This window comes from Malania oleifera, chromosome 9, assembly GCF_029873635.1.
Source record: "Malania oleifera isolate guangnan ecotype guangnan chromosome 9, ASM2987363v1, whole genome shotgun sequence".
Lineage (NCBI taxonomy): Eukaryota > Viridiplantae > Streptophyta > Magnoliopsida > Santalales > Ximeniaceae > Malania > Malania oleifera.
The window spans coordinates 56,020,118-56,042,943 of NC_080425.1; the positions used below are offsets into that span (position 1 = coordinate 56,020,118).

The 22,826-nt window shown below is 35.0% G+C and overlaps 1 protein-coding gene across 2 annotated transcripts; it reads left to right on the top strand.

Moving 5' to 3' along the window:
• The first annotated feature begins 5,423 nt into the window (after nucleotides 1–5,423).
• Nucleotides 5,424–16,451, top strand: LOC131164725 (uncharacterized). 2 transcript variants are annotated; one of them, XM_058122147.1, is made up of 4 exons: nucleotides 5,473–5,961; nucleotides 9,869–10,241; nucleotides 10,587–10,658; nucleotides 15,987–16,451. In XM_058122147.1, exons 1-4 carry the CDS (start codon nucleotides 5,569–5,571, stop codon nucleotides 16,091–16,093), a joined length of 945 nt encoding a protein of 314 aa, XP_057978130.1. In that variant the 5' UTR covers nucleotides 5,473–5,568; the 3' UTR covers nucleotides 16,094–16,451. The 2 variants fall into 2 exon arrangements, with proteins under 2 accessions (XP_057978129.1, XP_057978130.1); XM_058122146.1 differs by lacking the exon at nucleotides 15,987–16,451 and having other exon boundaries at nucleotides 5,424–5,961; nucleotides 10,587–10,928.
• Nucleotides 16,452–22,826: the final 6,375 nt, after the last annotated feature.

The window sequence follows — 22,826 nt, forward strand, 5'->3', positions numbered from 1 at the left end:
TTCTAGGTCATTTTGAAGACATCGAAAAAATCCGGTGTCTGTCGACCGAAGTTTTTGTAAACTTCATTTTAGCCCCGATTTTGACTCTAAAGTTATTCCAAAAACTTTGTATGATTTTAGTCTATTTAGAAAAATGTTTTTGGCGAGATGTGCTAGTCCCTAGGGTCTATCTACGGTCATTCTGAGCATTCAAACACATTATGCAGATGCATGCATTATTACAGACCAGAGGCGTAAAATTAAATGCATATACAAATTAAAATTAACGTTTTGGTCTTTTGCTCTTCAGTCTTCATGGAATACGCTGAAAAAATATGATTTTGTGTTTTCAGGCTTCTATGGCCTTTACCTCATTTGTGTGTTGAATTGTGAATCTGTTCAAAAACACTAAATGCACATATGAGATACTTGTGCTTTGTCAGCATCAAAACAGGGATTGAACTCAAAGAGTCAACAGGGTGCCTAACATATCTCAAAACGGCAACCCACAAAACACAAGTCCTAGCACTTACCCAAATGCTTCCCGCAGTACACCGGCTACTATGCTCCCAGCACAAGGACGCTAGTTCTGGTTACTCGAAAGACCTGAAAAATATGTACGTACAACAGGGGTGAGACACCTCTCAGTAAGGAACAATACAAGTTATATCAGTGTGTGGCATTTGAGTGTTATCATGACGCAACACATATACGGTTAAATGCAGTTCCAGTACTAATTTCACAACAGTGCATACACGCACACACACATGTTCAAGCAATCTCGGTGTCGTCACACCCTTCGGCCCGAAGCCGGCCTGCGACATATGACGTTGGCCTGTAGCCAACCCGTGAAACATGGCGCCACCGACATATGACTATTCCCAAACTCCCATGGCATCGTACCAGTGCTAAACTGGTGGATCCACACCCTTCGGTGATCAGCTTATAAGGCTCACACCCTTGGATATAGAGTCGGACACTCTTATCAAGCATGGCCAGTGATTTCATACACCCTTGGATATAGAGCCGGACACTCTCAGTACCTAGAACAAATTCAGAACCCCGTTCCTTCTCGCATTTCAACCAAAATACAACACATGCATGCTCACATAACCAAACAGACCACACCCATTTGGTAATCAAAAATCATGGTTTTCCAAATGCATATAGGTTAAACAAGTCAAGGCATGACCATCTGTAACAACCTGCTATTTAACTGGGTTTTATTTATTTATTATTTTTATACTGTAAAATTTACAATGCTCTGACACCAAACTGGATTAAACCCAACCATTAACCTAAGCAGCGAGAAAAAGGGTTTCAACTGAAATTTTTGCAATTAAAATCAGTTTAGGGCTTTTTATACTGCGGGATTCGTCGACGAGCCATGTCACCTCGTTGACGAGTCCTATAAAAAGTTCGTTGACGAACCTGCACCCTCGTTGACGAATTTTAGACTTCCAAAAATCCTTTCTCGGCATCTTCTCATCGACGAAACTTGCTCTCGTCGACGAGACCCTCTTGTACCCTCATTGACGAATCCCCTGTATTCATCGATGAGGCCATGAGAAAATCCCCCGGGTTATTATATTCAAAATGCAATGTCGTCGACAAAGTCAATTGCCTCATTCTATTATTGTTTTCATATCTCTCCCTCTTTATTATTTAAATACTATTATTCTTCGGGTCACTACACCATTTCTATAACACAGTATAAATCAACATATATATTCGATTTTTAACAAAATCAGGGATGCAGCCCGTCGCCCCCTTTTTTCCAAAACTATAATTATGAAAAATTCATAGTTTTCCCCGTTAGATCGCCCCAAATGAGTAGCCAAAATACTCACAGGACCGTGAACCACAGTTCTACCAAGTTCGATTTCAAAAATAACTGACATAAATAGATTCCCTTTACCTTTTCCCCAAATGGCAAATCCCGAACTCTAATGCTCCTAAACTGCGAACCGAGTTCTAAAACCTACAACCAACAGTATAGAATATACTAACAAGACTGTTCTCTACAAAACTACCAGATCAGAATTAAAAATCGAGCCTTACCTCAATTTTACGCCAAAACCCAAAAATCTCTTAAATGAGTTTTCAATTTGCAGAACTTGTAGAGAATCCTTCACTGATCCTCGTGGTAACTTCGGATTGTTGAATCAGACAATAAACGGTGAAGAAATCTAGAGAGAGGGAGAGTAGGATGAGTTTTAGAGAGAGAGAGAAAATATATTTAAGATTTTTTAGTGATTAAGCAAAGGAAACAGATATTTATATCCCTTGACTCGGCCGCCCTCGTCGACGAAATTGTGTCCTCGTCAATGAGGTCATATAGACAGCTCGTCGACGAAACGGTGACCTCGTTGACAAGCCTAAGATTCCCGATTTCCCGAAATCTCTTGGCTTCTCCTCGTCGACAAGCCTCTGAACTTTGTTAATGAGAAATACAAGGCCTTCGTCGACGAGATCTGGCTTCGTTGACGAAGCCTGCTCAAATTCCAATTTTATGCCTCTCTTAATTATTTAAACCCGCATATCATGGTTTGGGTTCTTATATTCTTGCTCTCGTCGACGAAGCACTTGTGTTCGTCGACGAGGGGCGCCTGAGCTGCGACAATTTTCTGAAATTTTGAATTTTTGAACGTTGGGTGGTTGGGTAAACAAGGGGAAACCTCCGAGGAAACTCTATATATGTCATCTGGGCATATTTTGAGAGGGAGTGTGATCATTATTGAAGTATATTGTGTACATTGTGATTCCATAGTGAAATTTGTGTGTCTTTTGCTTCTGTGGATGTAGGCTTTGCTAAACCACGTAAATCTTTGTATTGTTGTTCTTATTAGTTGTGTTATTTATTTCTTGTTGTTTATTTCGCTGTACAATTTCATTATACGATCCATATCACAACAATAATGAAGTGAAATTTACTTTTTTATCTAAAAACAGATATTTTAATACATGTACCACCTTACTCGAGATAAGAATAACCTTCTATTCATCTAGTAAATTGAATAAAATTAATATCAATAAAACCTATTCATGTTTCTATCTCACTCTCCAATTTTGACTTTGATTAAGATAAATTAGAGTCTGTTTGATATGATTTTTATTTTTTGTTTCTATTTATGTATAATGAAAAAAACATATTATAATATATATATATATATATATATATATTTGTTTATGTTATCAATTTTTTACTCCTTACAAAAAATTGAAAATCAAAATTTATAGTTTTCACTTATTTTAACAATCTAATGTAGAAAATTTTAATATCCAAAAATAATTTTTTTACATTAAATAATTCATTTTGTACACACTTGTTAGTTAAAATAAAAAATAAAATGATCATATGAGTTTGAATTCAATTAAAATAAAATATCCATAATTTTTTTTAAAAACAATAATGAAAAAAAATTAACAATATTTTTACTATTTTTAGTTATCATATATAATAAGATTATTATTGCAAAGTGAATTTTGAAATATAACAATTAAGTAAATAATTATAATAATATTTCTTTTATTAAAGTATTTTTAATTTATATTTTCATGTATTATATTATTTTAATAATGTTTTTTTGATTTAAAGGAAAAAATAAGTATTTTTCTACTTAAACTTTTACTTTATTTTATTTTTACAAATATAATTCAAACAATTTGTAGGTATCTCTGATTTTAATTTTTTTTTCATAATTTTTAATAATTATACAAAATGTCACCTTAGCAACTTATTTTTTACAAATAAACTAATTAAATTTAATATTCTAATTGATTGAATTTTAATTCCAAGAAGAAAGCTTGGAATTAAAATAACTCATTTAGAATGTTTTTCAAAAAATTATGTGATACAATTAGATCAAATACACCATTTAGCAATAATGATATTATTCCATTATTCATATTTAAAAATGAAAATGAAAAAAAAAAAAAGCCAACAAGAAATGCTGCAAAAAGCAGCTCGGCACAAACGGCTCTGCAAGAATTGCCAACAAGAGTAGCTCGATCAAAACAACTCAGCAAGAAATGCTATGAGGAGCAGTTCGACACAAACAACTCGGCAAAAAATGCCACGAAGAGCAGTTCGGCAGAAATAGGTTGATAAGAAATGCCACGAAGGGTAGCTTGACCGAAATAGCTCGGCAAGAAATGCCGCAAAGAGCAGCTCGACACAAACGGCTCGACAATAATTGCCCCCAAGAGCAGTTCAACCAAACAATTCGGCAAGAAATGCTATAGGGGGCAGCTCGACACAAATAGTTCGACAAAAAATGTCATGAAGAGTAGCTTGGTAGAAACAATTCAGCAAGAAATGCCACATAGGGCAGCTCAGCAGAAACAGTTCACAAGAAACGTCGCAAAGAGCAGCTCGGCAGGAATGGCTCGGCAAGAAATCTCATGAAGAGAAGCTCGACAAGAAATGCCCAGGAACACAACTTGGTAGAAAATGGCTCGGCACAAGCTGCCATGAAGAACAGTTCAGCAAGAGAATCTCAGTCGAACCCCCCAGACATCGGCTAAGCAAGCATCTGCTCGGACCAATCCAACCCCTGTCTCATAGGCTCGACAAAAAGCAACTCCGCGTGCAAACCAGCTTGGTAGAGCTAAATGAGAGCCTAATCGGCACAAACCAGCCGAACCCTGGTGGCATCGACTCGATAGAAGGCAGCTTGGCACACGAATTGGCTCAGCAGAGAAGAAGGGGAGTCCAACCGGCTTGGACCAGTCGAACCCCCATGGCATCGGCTTGGCAGGAGGCAGCTCAGCACATGAATCGGCTCGGCAGAGCCGAAGGGGAGTCTAATCGGCTCAAACCAGCTGATCCTAAAAAAAAAAAGTGAGAGAGAGAAAGAGGGAGACCCTAGTTCAAAATTTCAAGAACAAGTTACGAAAATTTGAAACTAAGGGGGGACAACTGATATACACAAAATATATCAGCTGATAAAAGGAAGCCAACACCTAACAATCACTTCACAAGTCAAACTTTCTGGCGAGAACAATCAGTTCTAACTCAATAAAGAGAGGAGAGATCCATGCTGGCGCCTTAAACGCTCAGAGTGATACATGCTGACACTTTATGACCCTGGAACGATCCACGCCCGCGCGTCATAATGACGGATCACCTCAAAGGTCAACCCTTGCCACTATAAAGAGGAGGACGCGAACAGGCGAAGGTATCTCATTCTTAACTTATTTTTACTGTTGCATTCAACCTCTTTGAAGCATTCCCTTTACTTAGGCATCAGAGTAATTCCCTGGAGTACACCTCGGGACCTCCAAACCTGTTTTGCTTTCACCATTTTCAAGTCATCGAAAGTCAGAAAGTACTCTTACAGGCTATCGTCATTTTTATCCCGTAACACCCATAAACTATAAAATTTATATTTGAATATATATATATATATATATATATATATATATTCCTAATTTCAGCAATTCTAAATTTGTACTCCAAGCAAGCTCGGCTTCAATTTTGTTGGGGCGGGAGGATAAACAAAGCAGTCATCTCCACTCAACGGTACCCGTAAACTGTAAATCCTCATTCCTCAACCTCTCTAGTCTCAGCCTCACACCATTTCGACGATGCCGACCGCCCTCAATCTTACTTTGCTTCCTTCTCCAAATCCTAAATTTCTAATCATGGAGAGGTCGTTCATCACATCCCCTGCTTCCGTGAATCTCTTCGTCAGAGTTGCTTCTTCACTGTCGCGAACTCTGGCAGTCGTGAGATGCAGCAATAGTGAGTCGGAGGGAAGAGAAATCAATGGTTTCAAGGAGTCTCTGTCTGGTATGGTGGGCAAGCGAGTAGAGGAGTTGATGAACAGGGAAGAGAACAAGGGATTACTGGAAGGGTTGGAGGAGGCGTCGCAGAGAGTAGAGAGGGCACAGAAGGAACTGGCAAAGATTCAAATGCAAGAAAATGAGGCAACGATGTTGAGAAATTACGTCGACCAGCTTGAAAACAGAGCTTCCGAGGTCTGTTTCTCTTTCCAATTCTGTGGTTTGTGGGTATTGTTCAGATGAGTATATGAAACTTTGAAACCACGCCATTTTGTTGATGATTATGGAGCGGGTTTTGTGGATGATTAAGGTTATATCATATTATTTCATTTAAGGACGCCTCTTTTGTTCCACTGTGCCTTTTTTGGTGACATTAAATTACTATCAATATTTTTTAAGTGAAAAAACAATGTTTCTTCTGTAAAATTTATTGCTTTTTACTTACTGGGGGTTCCTCTCAGGCTTTTCTCTGCCCTGCAATGATGTTTGGTTCTGGATGGTACAACAAATCATACACTTCCATGCTTCTCGAGGGATTGTTTGAATTATTTAACCCACCTCCTTTATTTTGTTTGCGATTTGGAGATGTTACAATGGATTCCGATTTAAATTTTGACTAAATGCATGAGCAAAAAAAAATTCAACATTCCATTGGAAGCTGTACAGACTCCATCTTAAAAATCTGGCTCTGCGTGTAGTGTGTCAATAGCAGCCAATGAAGTTGCATATGGAAAATGATGTGAGATTGAATGGCTTGTTTAAGCCCACCTTCATATTGACTTATTGACGCCCATGTGTAGTGGAAATATTACTAAACTGATGAATGGTTAATTGGTTATTCACTAATTCTCAAGAAAGTTGACCCTCTTCCTTGATGATAACTAGATTGGAAATACCCAAGTGAGTAGATGTAGATGGTTCATCAAATGACTTGTGGTTTGCTTCACACACGATCTGGCATAGTCCACACTCATCCAACCTCGAATTTGAATTTTAAGTCTCCTAAGGCACCCTAGTGCTCTAGCCTATAAAGCCTGCCTAGGTCAGAGGCAGGGCCAGGGTGCCTCTCAAGGTGTGGTACCCTTAACTCTGGAGTAAACATCCCAAAATGTTTGACGCAGCCTACCCTCAGGCTTTCAGGGATTGTTCAAAGTTCTGGTTTGGTGGCTATAGATGAGGGGTTAACGAAGTTAGGTAGACAAGCCAAGGTGGCACCTTTGACCTAGGGCCTCCCAAGGAAGAGCAAGATACCCTCTTTTCATGACACATCCATGCTAGCATGTAATCAACTTAACATTTTTGGCTTGCTGTCCTAGTGGCTTGCATCATCAACTACACAAGACTTGCAAACTCAAATTTTGTCACTAAGCCTTGCACACTTGACAAAGGTCAATGGGTTTGATGAGTCTAATTGGATAGTGTCACGGTCTCATATTAGATGTATACTAGGGAGATTTTTGACATATAAAGATGATTTGGCTCCAACTATATGAGGCACCTTTTATAGGACAAAGCCGTGAAGCCAGTGGGCCAAAGCAGACAATACCTTACCAGAGTTGGGCCTAAGACCGTTATATTTGGTATTAGAGCCACCCTGGGGGTACTATCATGTCGGTGGATCCTACATTGAGGTGTAAGCCACTATGACGAGGGCATTAGAGATCGGACTAGAGAGCATGCCATGGTCCCACATCAAATATGTCTGAAAATATGATATAGTTCCCAAGAGGGGGGGGGGGGGGTGAATTGGGTTTTAAAAATTTTATGTTTTTTTGAAAGCTTTTGTATTATAACAATAAACACAACCCAAACACAATCACAAAATACGTGTAAAATAACCAATTCAAATCAACCACAATCAAAACGAAATAACCAATCACTTGATTCTTGTAACAATAGCCATGTAGTAATATGTAATGCTTGTTGGATTTGTATAAGCCTTGTGTTAAAATTCACAATCACACTTCTTCCCAATGTTCAGCTTTTAAATAAACTTTCATTTTAATAAGTTTAGGTTGATCAACCAACGTAGTCCCTTTAGGTTTCTGCAATCAATGCTGATCAAACCAAAACAAATTATCTTCCAGTCTATTTAATAACCAAACACTCAGAATTCAGAAATTTATAAAGCATCCACATAGTTTGTAAAGTTTGCTGAAAAGTAAAAAGTAGGGAAGAGAGAGAGGAACACAAGGTTTTACGAGGTTCGGCTTATACCCAGCCTACGTCCTCGCCTTTGGCAAACCACCAAAGGATTCACTAGGTCAGTTCCTTTGCCGGACGGAACAACACCGTTTACAACATTTCCTTCGATTAGGCTAGAGCCCGCCTCTCCAAACGATATACCCTCGTTCGGTCCAACGATTCAACACTCGAACCGTTAATCAATCTGCTAAAGAGATTTTGAAATAAGATGTACAAGAATTGCTCCTAAAAGAGCTGATTAGTACAGTTCAAAACTATATACTTCAATGTAATTCACAATATTAAATTCAAATTGAAGCTCTAGAAGTATTTCACCATATGATTATTTCAATGGATGAAAGAATTAGTATTTATAGCACAATATTTGTGAGTAAGAATCAGTAAGAATTCAGTAAGCTTCGTGCAAGTTGAGAGCAAGAGAGAGCCTTGAGAATTTGAGAGCAATTGAGAGAGTTTTGAATGCTGAATTTAATTTTTGATAATTAAATCAATTTAACTTGGGTGTATTTATAGATGTAGAAAAGTATCTAGCTTATTCCCCAAGTTTACTTGGAGTAGGGTCCAAGATTTAAATAAGTTTGAGCCTCAAGTAATTGAATTTTTCAAAATATGTCCATTATGTATTTTAAATTTTGTCGCGTGACAGTTGACTGTGAGGTCTCTGTCAGTCGCATGTCAGTGTATTACACATATAAAATACACAGGCAGTAGGGTGGCAGTCGCCTGTCAACAGGGGGTCAGGCGCCTGTCACTGAATAATTGAGTTTTTAAAGATGAGCAAAAGGGTGACAGTTGATTGTCAAAACTCAATCAGTCGTCTCAAATTTCACTGGCAGTCGCTTGTCAAGTTCTAGACAGTTGACTGTCATGTTTCTGTCTATTCATTTAAAACTCTTTAACATGGCAGCAGACTATCCACGTGCAGTCAGTCGCTTATCAAGCAATTTTTTCTTGTTTTAAAATATTTTTGTTCTCTCTCTTCTTTGCTTATTCAAACTTGGAATATCAATTTGTTTTTCTTTGAAAAATATGTTCCAAGGCTTAAAAACAAGGTTTCTAGATCTCTTTACCTAATGAGCTTCAAAATGAAAATCCATACTTGAATTATATTTGAAGTACTTACAATGTATCTCCTATTGACTCTCTTGACTTTTTATCTCTTTGTCGCTGATCCTTGATCTTTCAATCTTCTTTGAGCTTTCATTATGGATCATTAATTTGATATGAGCCTTCCATGTTCCTTGATCCTTGTGAGCTTTCAAGATCTGTCATTTTAAGGTCTAAGCTTCATTTGATCCTTGATCTTTGACATGAGCTTTCAGAATTGTCATTTTATCATCTGAAATCCACTTTGCCTTCATTAACTGAAATATCATCACTTTGAAGCAAATTAGATAGCCTTACTTTGTTATCGTCAAAATCAAGAGTCGTAAGCCTAGCTAGGCCAACAATGTTCTAAGGAGATCTTGGGCTTCTTAGGATGTTTTGGGCTCCAACTATGTGAAGTGTCTTTTATAGGATAAATCTGTGAGACTAATGGGCCAAAGTGGACAATGCTTCATCGGAGTTGGGCGTAAGACTGTTATAGATAGAACTTTTGAACATAACACAAAACGCAGATTGAACTATTCATTATTAAGCCCATTCACACTTGTTGCCCTCGGCTCTCACTCCCTCTCCTTCTTAAGCCAGGTAACCTGATATCCTCAGCATACTTTCTGTGTGATGCCAAGAGCATCTAGTGAACCAATGTGATTTAGGGCCTAGGGTGCATAGAAAGTTAATTCTTATGACAGCACTTTTTGGTTTTGTTTTTGTTTTTTTTTTCTTCTTTACTTCATAAAATCATCTAGATATCTTCCATTGCTATTGATATTTGATGTTGTTTGCATTTTAGATTGCAGGATGTCAGACGGAAATATTGGAAGCAAGAACGATGGTTAAAGAAGCAGAACATTCTCTGTTGTTAGACACGGATAGAATTGGAGATCAAGATGTTTCTGTGGAACAAAAAAGGGAGGAAACTGACAAAGATGAAGAGAGGTGGGAGTCTATTAAAGCAGCATTTGTTTCAGCATTAACTGGCACCCTTGTGGGGCTCCCCATATCTCTCACCCAGGTGACCAGCAGTCCTCAGCTGGTACTCCCTTTAGCAGTCACTTTCATCAGCTGCGCATTATTTGGAGTCACCTTTCGCTATGCAATAAGGAGAGACTTGGACAATGTTCAGCTTAAAACAGGGACATCTGCAGCTTTTGGCTTTGTTAAAGGTATTGCTTACCATCATTTACAAAAAAGATCAAGATTTTCAAGCATTTCAACACTAAAAAAAAGAGCAGCTCAGTGCACAAAGCTCCTGCATATGAGGGGTCTGGGGAAGGGGCAGACCATGATGGGTCTATAATACGCAGTCTTACCTTGCATTTTTGCAAGAGACTGTTTTCACGGCTCAAACCCGTGACTTCTATGTCACACAGCGACAATTTTACCGTTGTGCTTAGGCTCCCCTTCTCAAGCATTTCAACACTACAATGAAAAAATAAGTTTAACAACAACCAGATGCTTGTGACCATTGTGCAGTTCAGGATTTGATGTAAAATGAATTTGCAATGCAGGTCTTGCTACACTGGCTGGAGGACCACCTTTGGAACTGGATGCTGGAAGCTTCTTGTCACATGCTTTTGATGGTGCATTTTTTGTATCTGAGAATCTCTTTGTCTTCATTTTTGCTGCTGTTGGCCTTGATTTTTGCTTTAAGATGAGGTTTTTAAGTCCTTTTCCTATTGAAAAAAAATCAGTTCTGACTTCTGAGGATCAGTTTTAGTTGAGGAGCTGTTTATGTAGTATTGCTTTCTAGTCATGGATATATAATTTCTAAATATCTCATTTCAGGCTATAGTTTGTAATATTTTTGGGTAACATACTTCTTTTTGGAAATGAACTAAGCTTTGATATCAGGCTATAGTTTGTAATATTTTTGGGTGACATACTTCTTTCTGGAAATGAACTAACCTTTGATACTTAGTTATTATTCATTGACTTAGCTAGACAAGAAATATATTTTCAAATCTGGGTTATCAGCATGGGGTTGAGAAGTTCAACACCTCTTGGCTGATATTTTGTGCTGAAAAGGGGGTTCGTCTTGACCCAAGCCTAACCTCAAAGTTCCAAATAAAAGCCAAAAGGTTAACACTAACTTTAAACCTCAACTAATCCTAGTCGGGTTGGGTCAATTTAGGTGGTTTATCTTGAACACTACATTTTTATAAGGTAAATGATTATATATTCAAATTCTAGTGCTTTTTTCAGGTCATCCTGGAGGACGATTAGAGTTTCTGAGGCATACACTACACTGTTAACTCTTAAGCTTAGAAGGTAGAACAAATGGGAGGAAAATTTTGAAGCAAATAATATTTAACCTTTCGTGGTAGCTTGTTTAGCAGTGGAATTATTTTTTTGATAGCAAAACAAATTAGTTAAGGTAGAATTGAATGAATTACAATCTAAAAGAGGACAAGGAGCGCTTGAGAATTAAAAAATAAGGAAAAAGAAAAAAAGTATGCAAAATGTTTTAAATAAGAGAACGTAGAAATAATTTATGTCACTCCTCTCAGAGATGTTACTCTAAGATTATGCAGAATGGCAGAAAATGATCCATGTTATCAAGTCATCAGTCATCTCATGGGACTTAAGACTTTGTTGTAGTCCTACTAATAAAATAATTTAGTAGGATTAAAGCTGAACTAAGAAATAAATCAAATAGAAGCTGTGTAGTTATTTTTTAAAAATTATATGCAGCCAAATACAATAGAAAAGGATATTATATTTGGTTGAAGTGGAAGGCACTAAATGAGCAAGGAGACCTAAAGAACATGGATGGAGTTGGTAAGTAAAGATAATCGAAAATTGGCTAGGTTAGATGATTGCAAATTGTTGACATTAAAAATTAGCTGATTTGAGTCAATTATATTACTAGATATTAACATGTGTGGTTCACAGGATTTTATATTTTATAGATGCTATTAATGCAAAATATTAAATTAATAGGAACCCTTTCAACCATTTTATCAATATATAAATTTAATCAAACTATGAGCAAAAATATGAATCTATAGTTTTAATATAAAATTCATATATTTTACAGATTAGCAATCGTATTTTCTTATTTCACATAACCTATGCTAATATTTTCACTACTATTCTATTGTATTCATATAATGATATGATATTGGGTGTTCCAAAGAAAGCGATATAATTGTAAAAATCTCATACAATGATTTGCTTGTATAGAGTACTATAAATGTTAAGAGTACCACTTTACCTAAAAGTTTAAGCTGTTAAGTTGTGGGCCAACAATTCATATCAAGCTTTGACCTTCTCCTTCATGTAATGATAAATACCACACATATAGGGAATGATACAAATTTTACCACCATGCAATAAATGCGGGTAACAAGATTGGAATTCAAAACCTTCTGCCCACCAATAGCTCTAATACCATGTTAAGAAACCACTTTACCCAAAAGCTTAAGCTGTTAAGCTGTATGCCAACAATGTATCTCAATCTTTAACAATTAAATTAGACAAATGTCATATAATTTATAAAATGTTCAAATAGATGAAATTAACACTCATCAACACAATCTTAAAAATAGCAACAAAGCAAAGCAAAACAAAATTTACAAAAAAAAAAATCATTTTAATGAGTAAGAAAGGATGTCGACTTCAATATTGGATACAGTACACTTGGTAGAAAGGAAATATTGATTGCTAAAGTACTCTTAAGCAAACATTGTTAATGTAGTGAAATTTCTTTGTATATTTCTAAATGAAGGGGCTTATTTGAGAGAGCATAAAAGAAAGGAATAAGAAAAGAATACTGAAAAATGTAGAGTGAAATCTGTTTAAAGATATGTTGTGGGAAGTCAAAATAACTAAAATAGAAAGTGAAGACTTAAGAAACATTAAAAAATTAAGTAATAATTATTTGGTCATAATGAAATAAAAGATTAAAGTGATGGGAACATTGAAAGAATTAAAAGATTTAATATATTTTGAAGTAAAAGATATATAATTTAATCTTTAAAATCATATAGAAAAGTTATGTAATTAAAGTTTGGAAAGAAGAAAAATTTAAAGAAGCCATGATAAGCATGTTTCAACTTCAACCATGTGGGCATAACTATGTAATAGTTCATCCATGTGGCAACTTCTTCATACAGAAGAAAGACCAATTGACAATTCTACACATTATAGATTTGTTTTTATATTATACTATTAATTTGAATTAGTTTTTATATTTAAGAGAACAGGAAAGGCCCCCAGGGGGGGTTTCATTTGCGAGGATGGGCTGTCAGTGGGTAAATTGAGCAACTGAATGGTTCATCTCTGCTGCAAGTGTATAGCTGAAGAGACTCCACATGGGGAGGGAAGCCATGCTCGCTCATGGAATAACAAATATTTAGCAGGGGTATATTTTGCAAATACAGTTTTGGTTGATGGTGAAAAGGTGTTTTGGCTTTTAGGAGTAGTGTGATTTGTAATTGCTGATTATTTGAAGTCCAGACTTTTTTGAAATTCCTAAGGGTTATTTTTTCATGAATATGACATTGTTAATGAGTATGATCGACCATCTTGCTCCTGAACTGAATTCACAAAAAAAATTTCTGTGTATATATATGTATATATATTTGATTTTACAACAGGGTTCTTTCTTTTTATTGGTTCAATATAAGCACAGAGAACCCTCAGATAAAAAAACTTTAATTGGCCATTCAATCCCAGGTGAAAATAATTTTTGCTTGGATTTTTAAATGAATGTTGAAAACACTTATGTAAATTTCTACAGGAAACATCATGATTCAAAGAGGATTCTCATTTAGAATGTGATGAATAAAATCAAACAAAAAAATCATTATTTGTACTACTGGTCAGTGCTCTTTAAAATTGATTTAGCTCTTGCCATTATCACAACCAAAACAATTCTGTGTCCTCTTCATCATATGAGGAGCCCTCTCTACCCAAGGTCTGACTTGAAAACAGTAACTTAAGTAAAATAACTCATTACAGTTGAGTTTCCTTGTAGATGCTCGGAATAATACTAACCTTGCAGCTACCGAGTAGAATACCATGTTGGTTCACTACCCTCATCTTTGCAGTGATTGCATCTCTCTGTTACTTGGGCTGCTTGCTCATAAGCAGGGTCTAATCCTTCAGTTCTCCATTTTATCAATGCTATCAAAGCAATATGTGCCTTTTATTTTGTGTCCCAGCCATGTTATTATTTTCACAATATCGTTTTCTTGTTCAGAAGTACAAGATTTGAATGGTGCAAGATAAATACAAAGGGTCTAGAACATAACTTGTTGCCCCAGCTTCATGGTAGTTTTCCTCAAATCTTCTGTTCACCAGCTTCGTGGCTGTTTTTTTTTTGTCCATGTTGAAACCTTCAAAAAAATTCAGCAAGCATTTCCAAGCTTCATTCTTTCCATAGAAGAAGGCACTGGCGTCAAGCATAGCCAATTGACTATGATCACCTGCAGTGATGTTTTTGTAAGGTTTATTTGAGAAGCAACAAACTTTACATACTTCCTGAATTTTGAATATTCAATTGTGTCAGACGGCTCCCTGGCCGGTGATCAATGGAGATGATTCTTTCTTTAAAACAACGCCCCAATTTGGGAAACAATTGAGCAACACTGCCAACACAAATTGTGGCAGTGGTAATCAAGGGAGCCATGTGGCTGGTGGGTTAGATAGAGGGTAGGCATCAAAGTTGTGGCATTTAAGTTTTGGAGTGATTTTGATACAAATAGAGGCTGTGTAGGTAAAGAGAAGTTAAAAACTTTAGTAAGCTGGTGGACCACCCGAAACTGGCTTGTAATATTCATCATCCAGTGGTTCTGTACGAACCTCTATTTCATAAAGAACTTTAGGTCAAATTATTGACATCGGCAAAATTCCTGCTCATTAGAAAACATCCCTTTCTGAAATCTCGGTGATTGTTGACCACCTTCTGTTTCTGATGCGATCTGGACTTGTACTGCTGGCTTCAAGGAGTAAAACCTTCTGGAGAAAAGACTTCTACCATGAGCAGAACTGCTCTTATGCTTTCTGTTCCTCCAGCTGTCAGTTGATTGCTGGAAAAAACATTGCTTCTTGGAGACTTAGACTTTATTCCTGGACCTGAATTTAATTTTGTCTTACTTCGCATTAGGTTTTGCACCAAAGATACAACTTCTGCTAGTAGCTGAGGTGATTGAGAAAGGCTTTAAATTTTGGGCGGTCAGGGGTAGAGAGAGATGTAGCCACAAGCTCATAAAACTGCTTGGAAAGCAAAACTGGAAGCTGTTTCAATTTCAGATTGGTTTAATTTGGTCCATTAGGTTGGCTAGTGAAGGATGGCTCTGAAGAGTGTTGAACAGGGATCATTGCAAATGGAGCTAGTGGTGCAGACAAGGCGAGCGGCGAGCTGGTTGTATGTTCTGGGCTCATACTGGATACCATTACCTTGTACTTCCAGGTTATGGAAGATTGGGCGGTTTTCCTCCTGAAATGTTCAGTTGCAGTTGTATAAGGATTGGAAGTGGAAATGCAGCAGTGGCTACATCACAGTTTGATGGCTTCAACAGTGCCTGAGACTTCATTTTGGAAGAGAATAGGCTCTAGCTGATACCACTACCAAGCTCCTTCATCTGCAACGCCTTTTTTCCTAACCATTGCAAGTCCATTATAGCATTTCTTCCAGTTCATTGAAACCAGGTTGCATTCGCAAGCATGACTTCTTGCTGTCATTTTCTCCTCTTTTTCAGAAACTAAGCAAACATGTTTATGCAGTGAAGGAACTTTGGGAGAGGATGACACTACCAAGGTCCTTCGTCACGGCTTTTTTCCTTCCCATTACTAGTCATTATAGCATTTCTGAAAGTTCATTGAAGCCAGGTTACATTCGCAAGCATGACATGTTGCTGTCATTTTCTCCTTTTTTCTGAAACTAAGCAAACATTTTTATGCAGTGAAGGAACTTTGGGAGAGGATACCACTACCAAGCTCCTTTATCTGCAACGACTTTTTCCCTCACCATTGCAAGTTCATTGAAACCAGGTTGCAATTGCAAGCATGACATGTTCTTGTCATTTTCTCCGCTTTTTATGAAATTAGATGAACAAGTGTTCATGTGGTGAAGGAACTTTGGGAGATCACAAGTTTTTGAATGCGAAGGCCTCAGTCAAATGACCCAACTGGGTTTGTAACAAAGCAGGTGCTTGAGATGGATGGGTGCATTTTTCAGTGCTGTGGAAACCAGTGCACGTTACTGGTTAAAGCAAATTACTACTCTCTTTATTTAGTGACGGGATGGTTAGTTGCTGTTTATGTATGCACTAATGATAAAATCCCAGATACGGCCAGAGCATGAACAACCATTCGGGAATGAAAAATGTCTTAGCTATACTGATAATGAATTTGTTATTTGCAGCCCAAGTATGAGAATAGTTCTCTAGACTAATTATATGTATGGTGGTTGTTTGGGGACACAATTATATAGTCCTAGGCTAATGATAGATATGATAGTTGTTTGACACGATATATGGTTCCATGGGTTCTGTATGTAGTAGGCAAGTTCACAATTCCACAGCTTTTCTTATTGCAGCCAGCAACTCTTCATTAAAATCAGCTACACATGCACACACAGCCATCGCCCACCTGCCCACCCACCATTCTTTGGGATTCTCTGAAGCTACCGTGTGCAACTGTTTGTGTGTGTGTGTGTGTGTGAGAGAGAGAGAGAGAGAGAGAGAGAGAGAAATATTTTAGTACTGAAATTGAAATTTATATAGATTCCAGCACAGTAGTCTGCATGAGAATACATAATGAAGTTCAAAATGTGCTATGCTGTGGTTTTGTGTGAAATTTTGGAAAATTATGACCTAGGCCATGCTTGATTCATGAAGGGTCAGTATGGATCAAGGATTTTGCTTGGAGAAAGAAAATAAAAGGAATATTAGGAAGAAACTCATTTTTTCTTGTATTTTCTTTCTCATTTTTCCTAACAATCAAGCAAAAAAATATGAATTTTTTAATATTTTTCTTTCCTTTTTTTAATATTTTCTGAGTTTCAAACGAACCAAAATGTTTATTCCTAGAATTAGAACAGTTGTAATACAAAGATTTAATGAAAGGTTTATTGCTAGAATTAAAGTGGTTGTAATATAAGGATTTGATGGTTTAAAGATGATCTAATGCCACTGTAAAGCATGTCCAAATTGATGAACCCATTCCAAAATTTCATAATATGAATGCCCACTTTTTTTTACTCTTCATGTTTGTGGGAACAACACAAACTTTTGTACCATGATTTTTTCGCTTAAATCGATTATATGTACATACAATTCTTATTATACTTTTATCTAACTCTGTTATATTTTTATAATAAAACCATGTGTAAACCTTAATGTTCAAAACTCAGGACCGGCTGCATGCTCAAGCCAGGGTGCACCCGCGGCAGCCCAACAATCTTCCACGTATAAATTAGGTCCGTTTGACCTTTGGCAAGGACTAGAAAAAAGAAATGTGAAGGTTGGTCATTAAGGAAAGTTGTTAAGATAAATGAAAAATAAAAATATATATATATAGTTAATTAATAAATATAAATTTAATTTATACATAATTAATTAATAGTTAAATTTTTTGTAATTTTTAATCAAATTAAAATTAAAATTTATTTTTAATAATATTTGATGTAAAAAAGAAAATAAATTAAAAAATGATTTTCTTTTTCTATTTTCTATTTTTTTATTTCTTAAAATAATATTTTTGTGATTAATGTCGTGGCTTTTGTTACTTTAAAAAAATGCCGGTTAAGTACCCAACAAGCTAAAACATAATAATAATAATAATAATAAGCCGTTTTGTCATTAATTTCATCATCATTCTTCTTTAATTTATATATAGTCGTAATTAAGTGTAACTCATTTTCTACTTAATGGGTGTGTTTTCCTAAGCAGTGGCAAGGTCAATTCTGCCATGCCACGCCATGAATATGTGTTAAGTATGAACAGAGTGTGAGGGTGGCAGCGTCGGTGATGGGCTGCCAACAATGGGGGCAGGCCAATGAATGTTTAATTTAATTTATTGGACGGCTCATTAACTAATTCATCACATGTTTGGCCTTCCTCGTCAAAATTCAATTTCTTCAAATCCAGTGAGGAAGGTGGTTGTAATGTCTTACTTTGGTTGCTAGTATTTAATGATAAAATAAATTCAGAAAATTCGAAGAAATGATCAATAATTTTGAAATAGAAAAAATTAAAAGTGATGGGTTAAAGGTAACCCAAGTTAATAAATAAGAACATTTAAATGTGAGAGAAGTCTAGTTTTTTAATAAGGTAATTAGGTCTAACACATATTAAGTTAGTTATTAAGTCAATTACCTTATAAATAAATATACCATTTTTTGATATGCCTTTCTAATCCACTATTAGGAAAAAATTAGATCTTTTCGGAGGACCAATATGGTCCCCCACTCAAACCTCCCTACCCGTAAAATCATGTCCATTAAAGGTTGTCATCAGGTTACATATAAGGTCAATCAAATGGACCCATGTGGGGTCCAGTATTTTAACTTGCTTTCATTGATTTTTGGAAGACTTGCTCGGAGGACCAACTAATACAATATACTAAATACAATTATAACATTGTCTTGTGACTGTCAATACATAAATATAATTAGGTTACAACTAGTACTTCACGAGGACTTAATTGTTTTCAAATATACTAAATACAATCATAACATTGTGTTACAATCCGATTATTTTCACACCCTTATGAAGGGTCGTGCGGCGCTAGATAAAACACTGTTGCTTAACTAGCCAACCTATCGTTTACCAACATTCATTCACGAAATACTTTCATTAACATTCATTCAAATAGCAGCGGAAGTAGTAATCAATTCATGAAAGTTGTGACAAGCAAACAGTAAACATTGAATCTACGAAATTCATTAACAACACTTCCGTTGACATCATGTGTTTAGTGAGGGAGGCAAGTAGGCTAAATACGTTAACAATAGTTAGTGAGTTTTACAATGACTGATGAACACTCACCCTCCCCTAAAGAGCTTTCTAGACCATTTCCACTCTAGCATTAGGAAACATCAAAGTGACCGAGTAGTCATACTGTCTTATTTGGCATACAAAGATACTATTAGCAGAAAATAACCCTACACTAGTATTTACAGGATGAAAACTCATCTCAAGCACACAAGATAAGCGGTCACAGACAAGCATAATGCCTTGAACAAGCTTAACTTGTGACACATTGCCATGTAACTATCAATACATAAATACAATTAAGTTATACTTAGGGACAAAGATGGGAGACTTGTAGAGGCCTAGACCCTCCTTCCATTATGATAGTCCCAAAGTTTCATTAACCTGATTTTAACGATAACAAACTATTGTAAACTAATGATTTTGTATAGAAGTTGTGTTCTACGAGATTAAAATCACCGAAATTGAAAAATTGAGAAAAGAATTGAAGAGTTAAATTCTCATTTATTTATATATATTTTTTTCTCTCAATTGTATTGCACTTTGAATTATAAATCAATGAGAAAATATAAGACATGACATATTTGGACCAAGACTAGAGAATTGGAAACAAAAGTTTATCGAACCCTGGCCTTTGTGCTAGGGCAATCAATCGGCCCCTGAAGGCAATTGACCGGTATAGCAGTTTTTACCCTCAATAGTCAGTTTTTGCTCTCTAATAGCTAATAAGCGGTCAATTGGTCTAACAAGTCAAATATCTCTAATAGGTAGAAAGGACTAGATTTGATATAATCTTCATATATAAGCCTTTTAAAGTCTTAAGAATCTTAAAAAAAAAACTAGTATATATTGAACTATAAAGTGCTCTAACCTCAAATTCACTCTTTTTCTCCCTTTGTGCTCTATATTGTCAATCTTTAAGAGAAAACTCTTGTGCCACTATTTTGATTATTCATTGAGACTTTCTTATGTAAGTTTAAGTTTATAAATCTTCATTGTCAGGAATCTTTCAACTGTACTCTTGCTTATATTAATTCCTTGGTTTCCATAGAAAATCAGGATTGTAATTTGGTTGCCTTGTTTTTGAAAAAATAAAGGGTTGTAATTGCTTTATTGGTTTTCATTAAAATAAGGAAATAGTGGAATCTCAACTGGTTCATCTTGAGAAGTAGACGTAGGCGGGATTGTCGAACCACTATTGAAGTGTTTGTTATACTCCTCCCTCTTGGATTGCCACTTTAGCCAACACATTCTAAATTTTTATATAGTATATATTATTTGTAAAAAAAATTAAATGAAGTTCTCCTTACGAATATATAAATGCCAAATAATTTTAAGGAAACATATACTTTCATCCCCTAAATTATATACGATGCTATAAATTTTCCTCTTAGTTATTAAATCTAACATTGTTAATTCTAAATATCTATTTAATTATACAAAATCCCTTTTTATTAGCAAAAATCATTAAATCTTACCTCAACTACCATGTTTATGCCTCTTGTATAACTTATAAAGTTTTTAGACAAAATTTTCTTATCAGCTAACAAACATACAAGCGTTATACAAATTAACTGACTTAAAAGGACATAACATCATTAAAAAGTGATTGATTTAAAAAGCATACAATACATGGAGACTTTTATTTAAATTTGTGATATTTGGTTATATTTTTAAATATTTTATATATTTTAATGTTTTTTATTAATTGAATTTGACAAGGAAATTATTGGAGGTTGTGATGGTAGTTAATTTTATTTTATGTTTGACACTAAATGCATTTAATTATGTGACAACTATTGCCTATTTGAGTTTGCTTAAGTGATAAGGGTAAAGTTGATCTTTGGTGACCCATGATCGCTTCTTAACTCCTGGTTTTCCTTTTGAATTATCAAGAATACATCAACAGGCGGATGACGTTTTTTTTACCCCTTCCCCCCTCTCTGTTTTGGTGCCACTTGGGTGGGTTTGAGGGGCTTGGGCAGGTTGGAGTTTCAGGTTATAAATAAATTATGTTACAACTATAAAAACCTTCAATATTTACATAAAATTCTTTACTTTTTCATGCTGTTGATTTAGGGATGGTTTGGTCTCACTATAAAAATTATAAAAAAACCAAAATGAAAAACAAAAACTAAAAACCAGAAATAGAAACTAAAAATCAAAACCAATAACTTATTTTATTTAATGGTTTTAGAATTAAAACAAATTAAAAACTTGATTAAACAAATACTCATTTTTGTTCGTAAATCAAATAATAATTAAAAAATATAGTTAAAATTATAAAACTATAAAATAATAAAAATTAAGAATACTATAGTGAAATACTATTATGATTTATTTTACCTCATTATTATATTTAGAAATTCACTTTATAAGTACAATCTTATTGTACATAATAATTAAAATATAGTAAACATATTTTGAAAATGACTTATTATTTTTGATATTTTTTGAAATTCGATATGCATTTTTAATTTAAATTATATTTTGAATTCATATCATAAATTTTATTTTAATTTTTTTTTAAAAAAAGTATAGATAAAACGAATGCTTTAATTTTTTAAAAAAATCTAATTACTAAAATATTCTGACAACATATTACCAAAATAATTAGAAATCACGAAATATGGTTTTCAATTTTTTTGCGAATAGAAGAAAACTGTTGACATAAACAAAAAACCAATACCGTAAACAAACACATTTTGATAATGTGTTTTTTCAATGTATAAAAATAAAAATTAAAAATAGAAAACAGAAGTAATATCAAACAAGCCCTTAAGGAATTAATAATTCTTTAGGCCTATTTTTGTGGAGGAAAATATTTTTTATTTTTTATTTTTAGAGATTTAAAAAAAAATTTATTTTTTGGTTTTGCAACATTTGTATAAAAAAACAATAACAAGTTTTTGTTGTAAATGAAATAAAGAGAAATACAAAAAAGTTTGGAGTTATAGAAATGCAACAATTTAATTTTCAAGAACTAGATGTTGCTAATTATCTTATTATCTCATTTTATTGTAATGTATGTCCTTATATAGGCAAATACATTGGCATCCTAAAGGTTAACCACATAATGAACCATTATGTGGGCATACCAAATAGTCATCCACATAAATATACATGTTTTACAACACTTCCCCTTGGATGACTATATACTATGAATATGTCTTGTTAAAACTTTCGCTAAAGAAAACTCGATGGAACAAAACCTTAACGAAGGAAAAAGAGTACAATATTCAAACTTCTCCTAAAAAATACAATCAATTAAGAAATGTCCTTAAGTTGTCGCATTCCAATGTTATGTACATGTTTCTTGAAAATTGAAGTTGACAACGCTTTTGTGAATAGATCTGTTGAGTTGTCACTTGAATGAATTTTGCAAATGTCAACATTTCCTTTCTTCGGAAGTTCATGAGTGTAAAAGAACTTTGGTGAAATATGTTTAGCTCTATCACCTTTTATGTACCCAACTTCGATTTGTGCTATAGATGTTGCATTGCCCTCGTGCAATATTGTTGGTGTGTCATTCTCGAGTGATAATCCACTCGTCTCTTTAATGTGTTGGATTATAGTTTTTAACCATATGCATTCACGACTTGCTCCGTGAACTGTCAATATTTCTGAGTGGTTTGAAGAGGTAGTAGTGATCGTTTGCTACACAGATCGCCATGAGATAACGGTATCACCACATGTAAAAATATAGCCTGTTTGTGATCGAGCTTTATGAGGATCAGAAAGATATCCAGTATCAGCATATCCTTTCAACACAGACTTTACTCCTTTTGGGTGAAACAAACCCATATC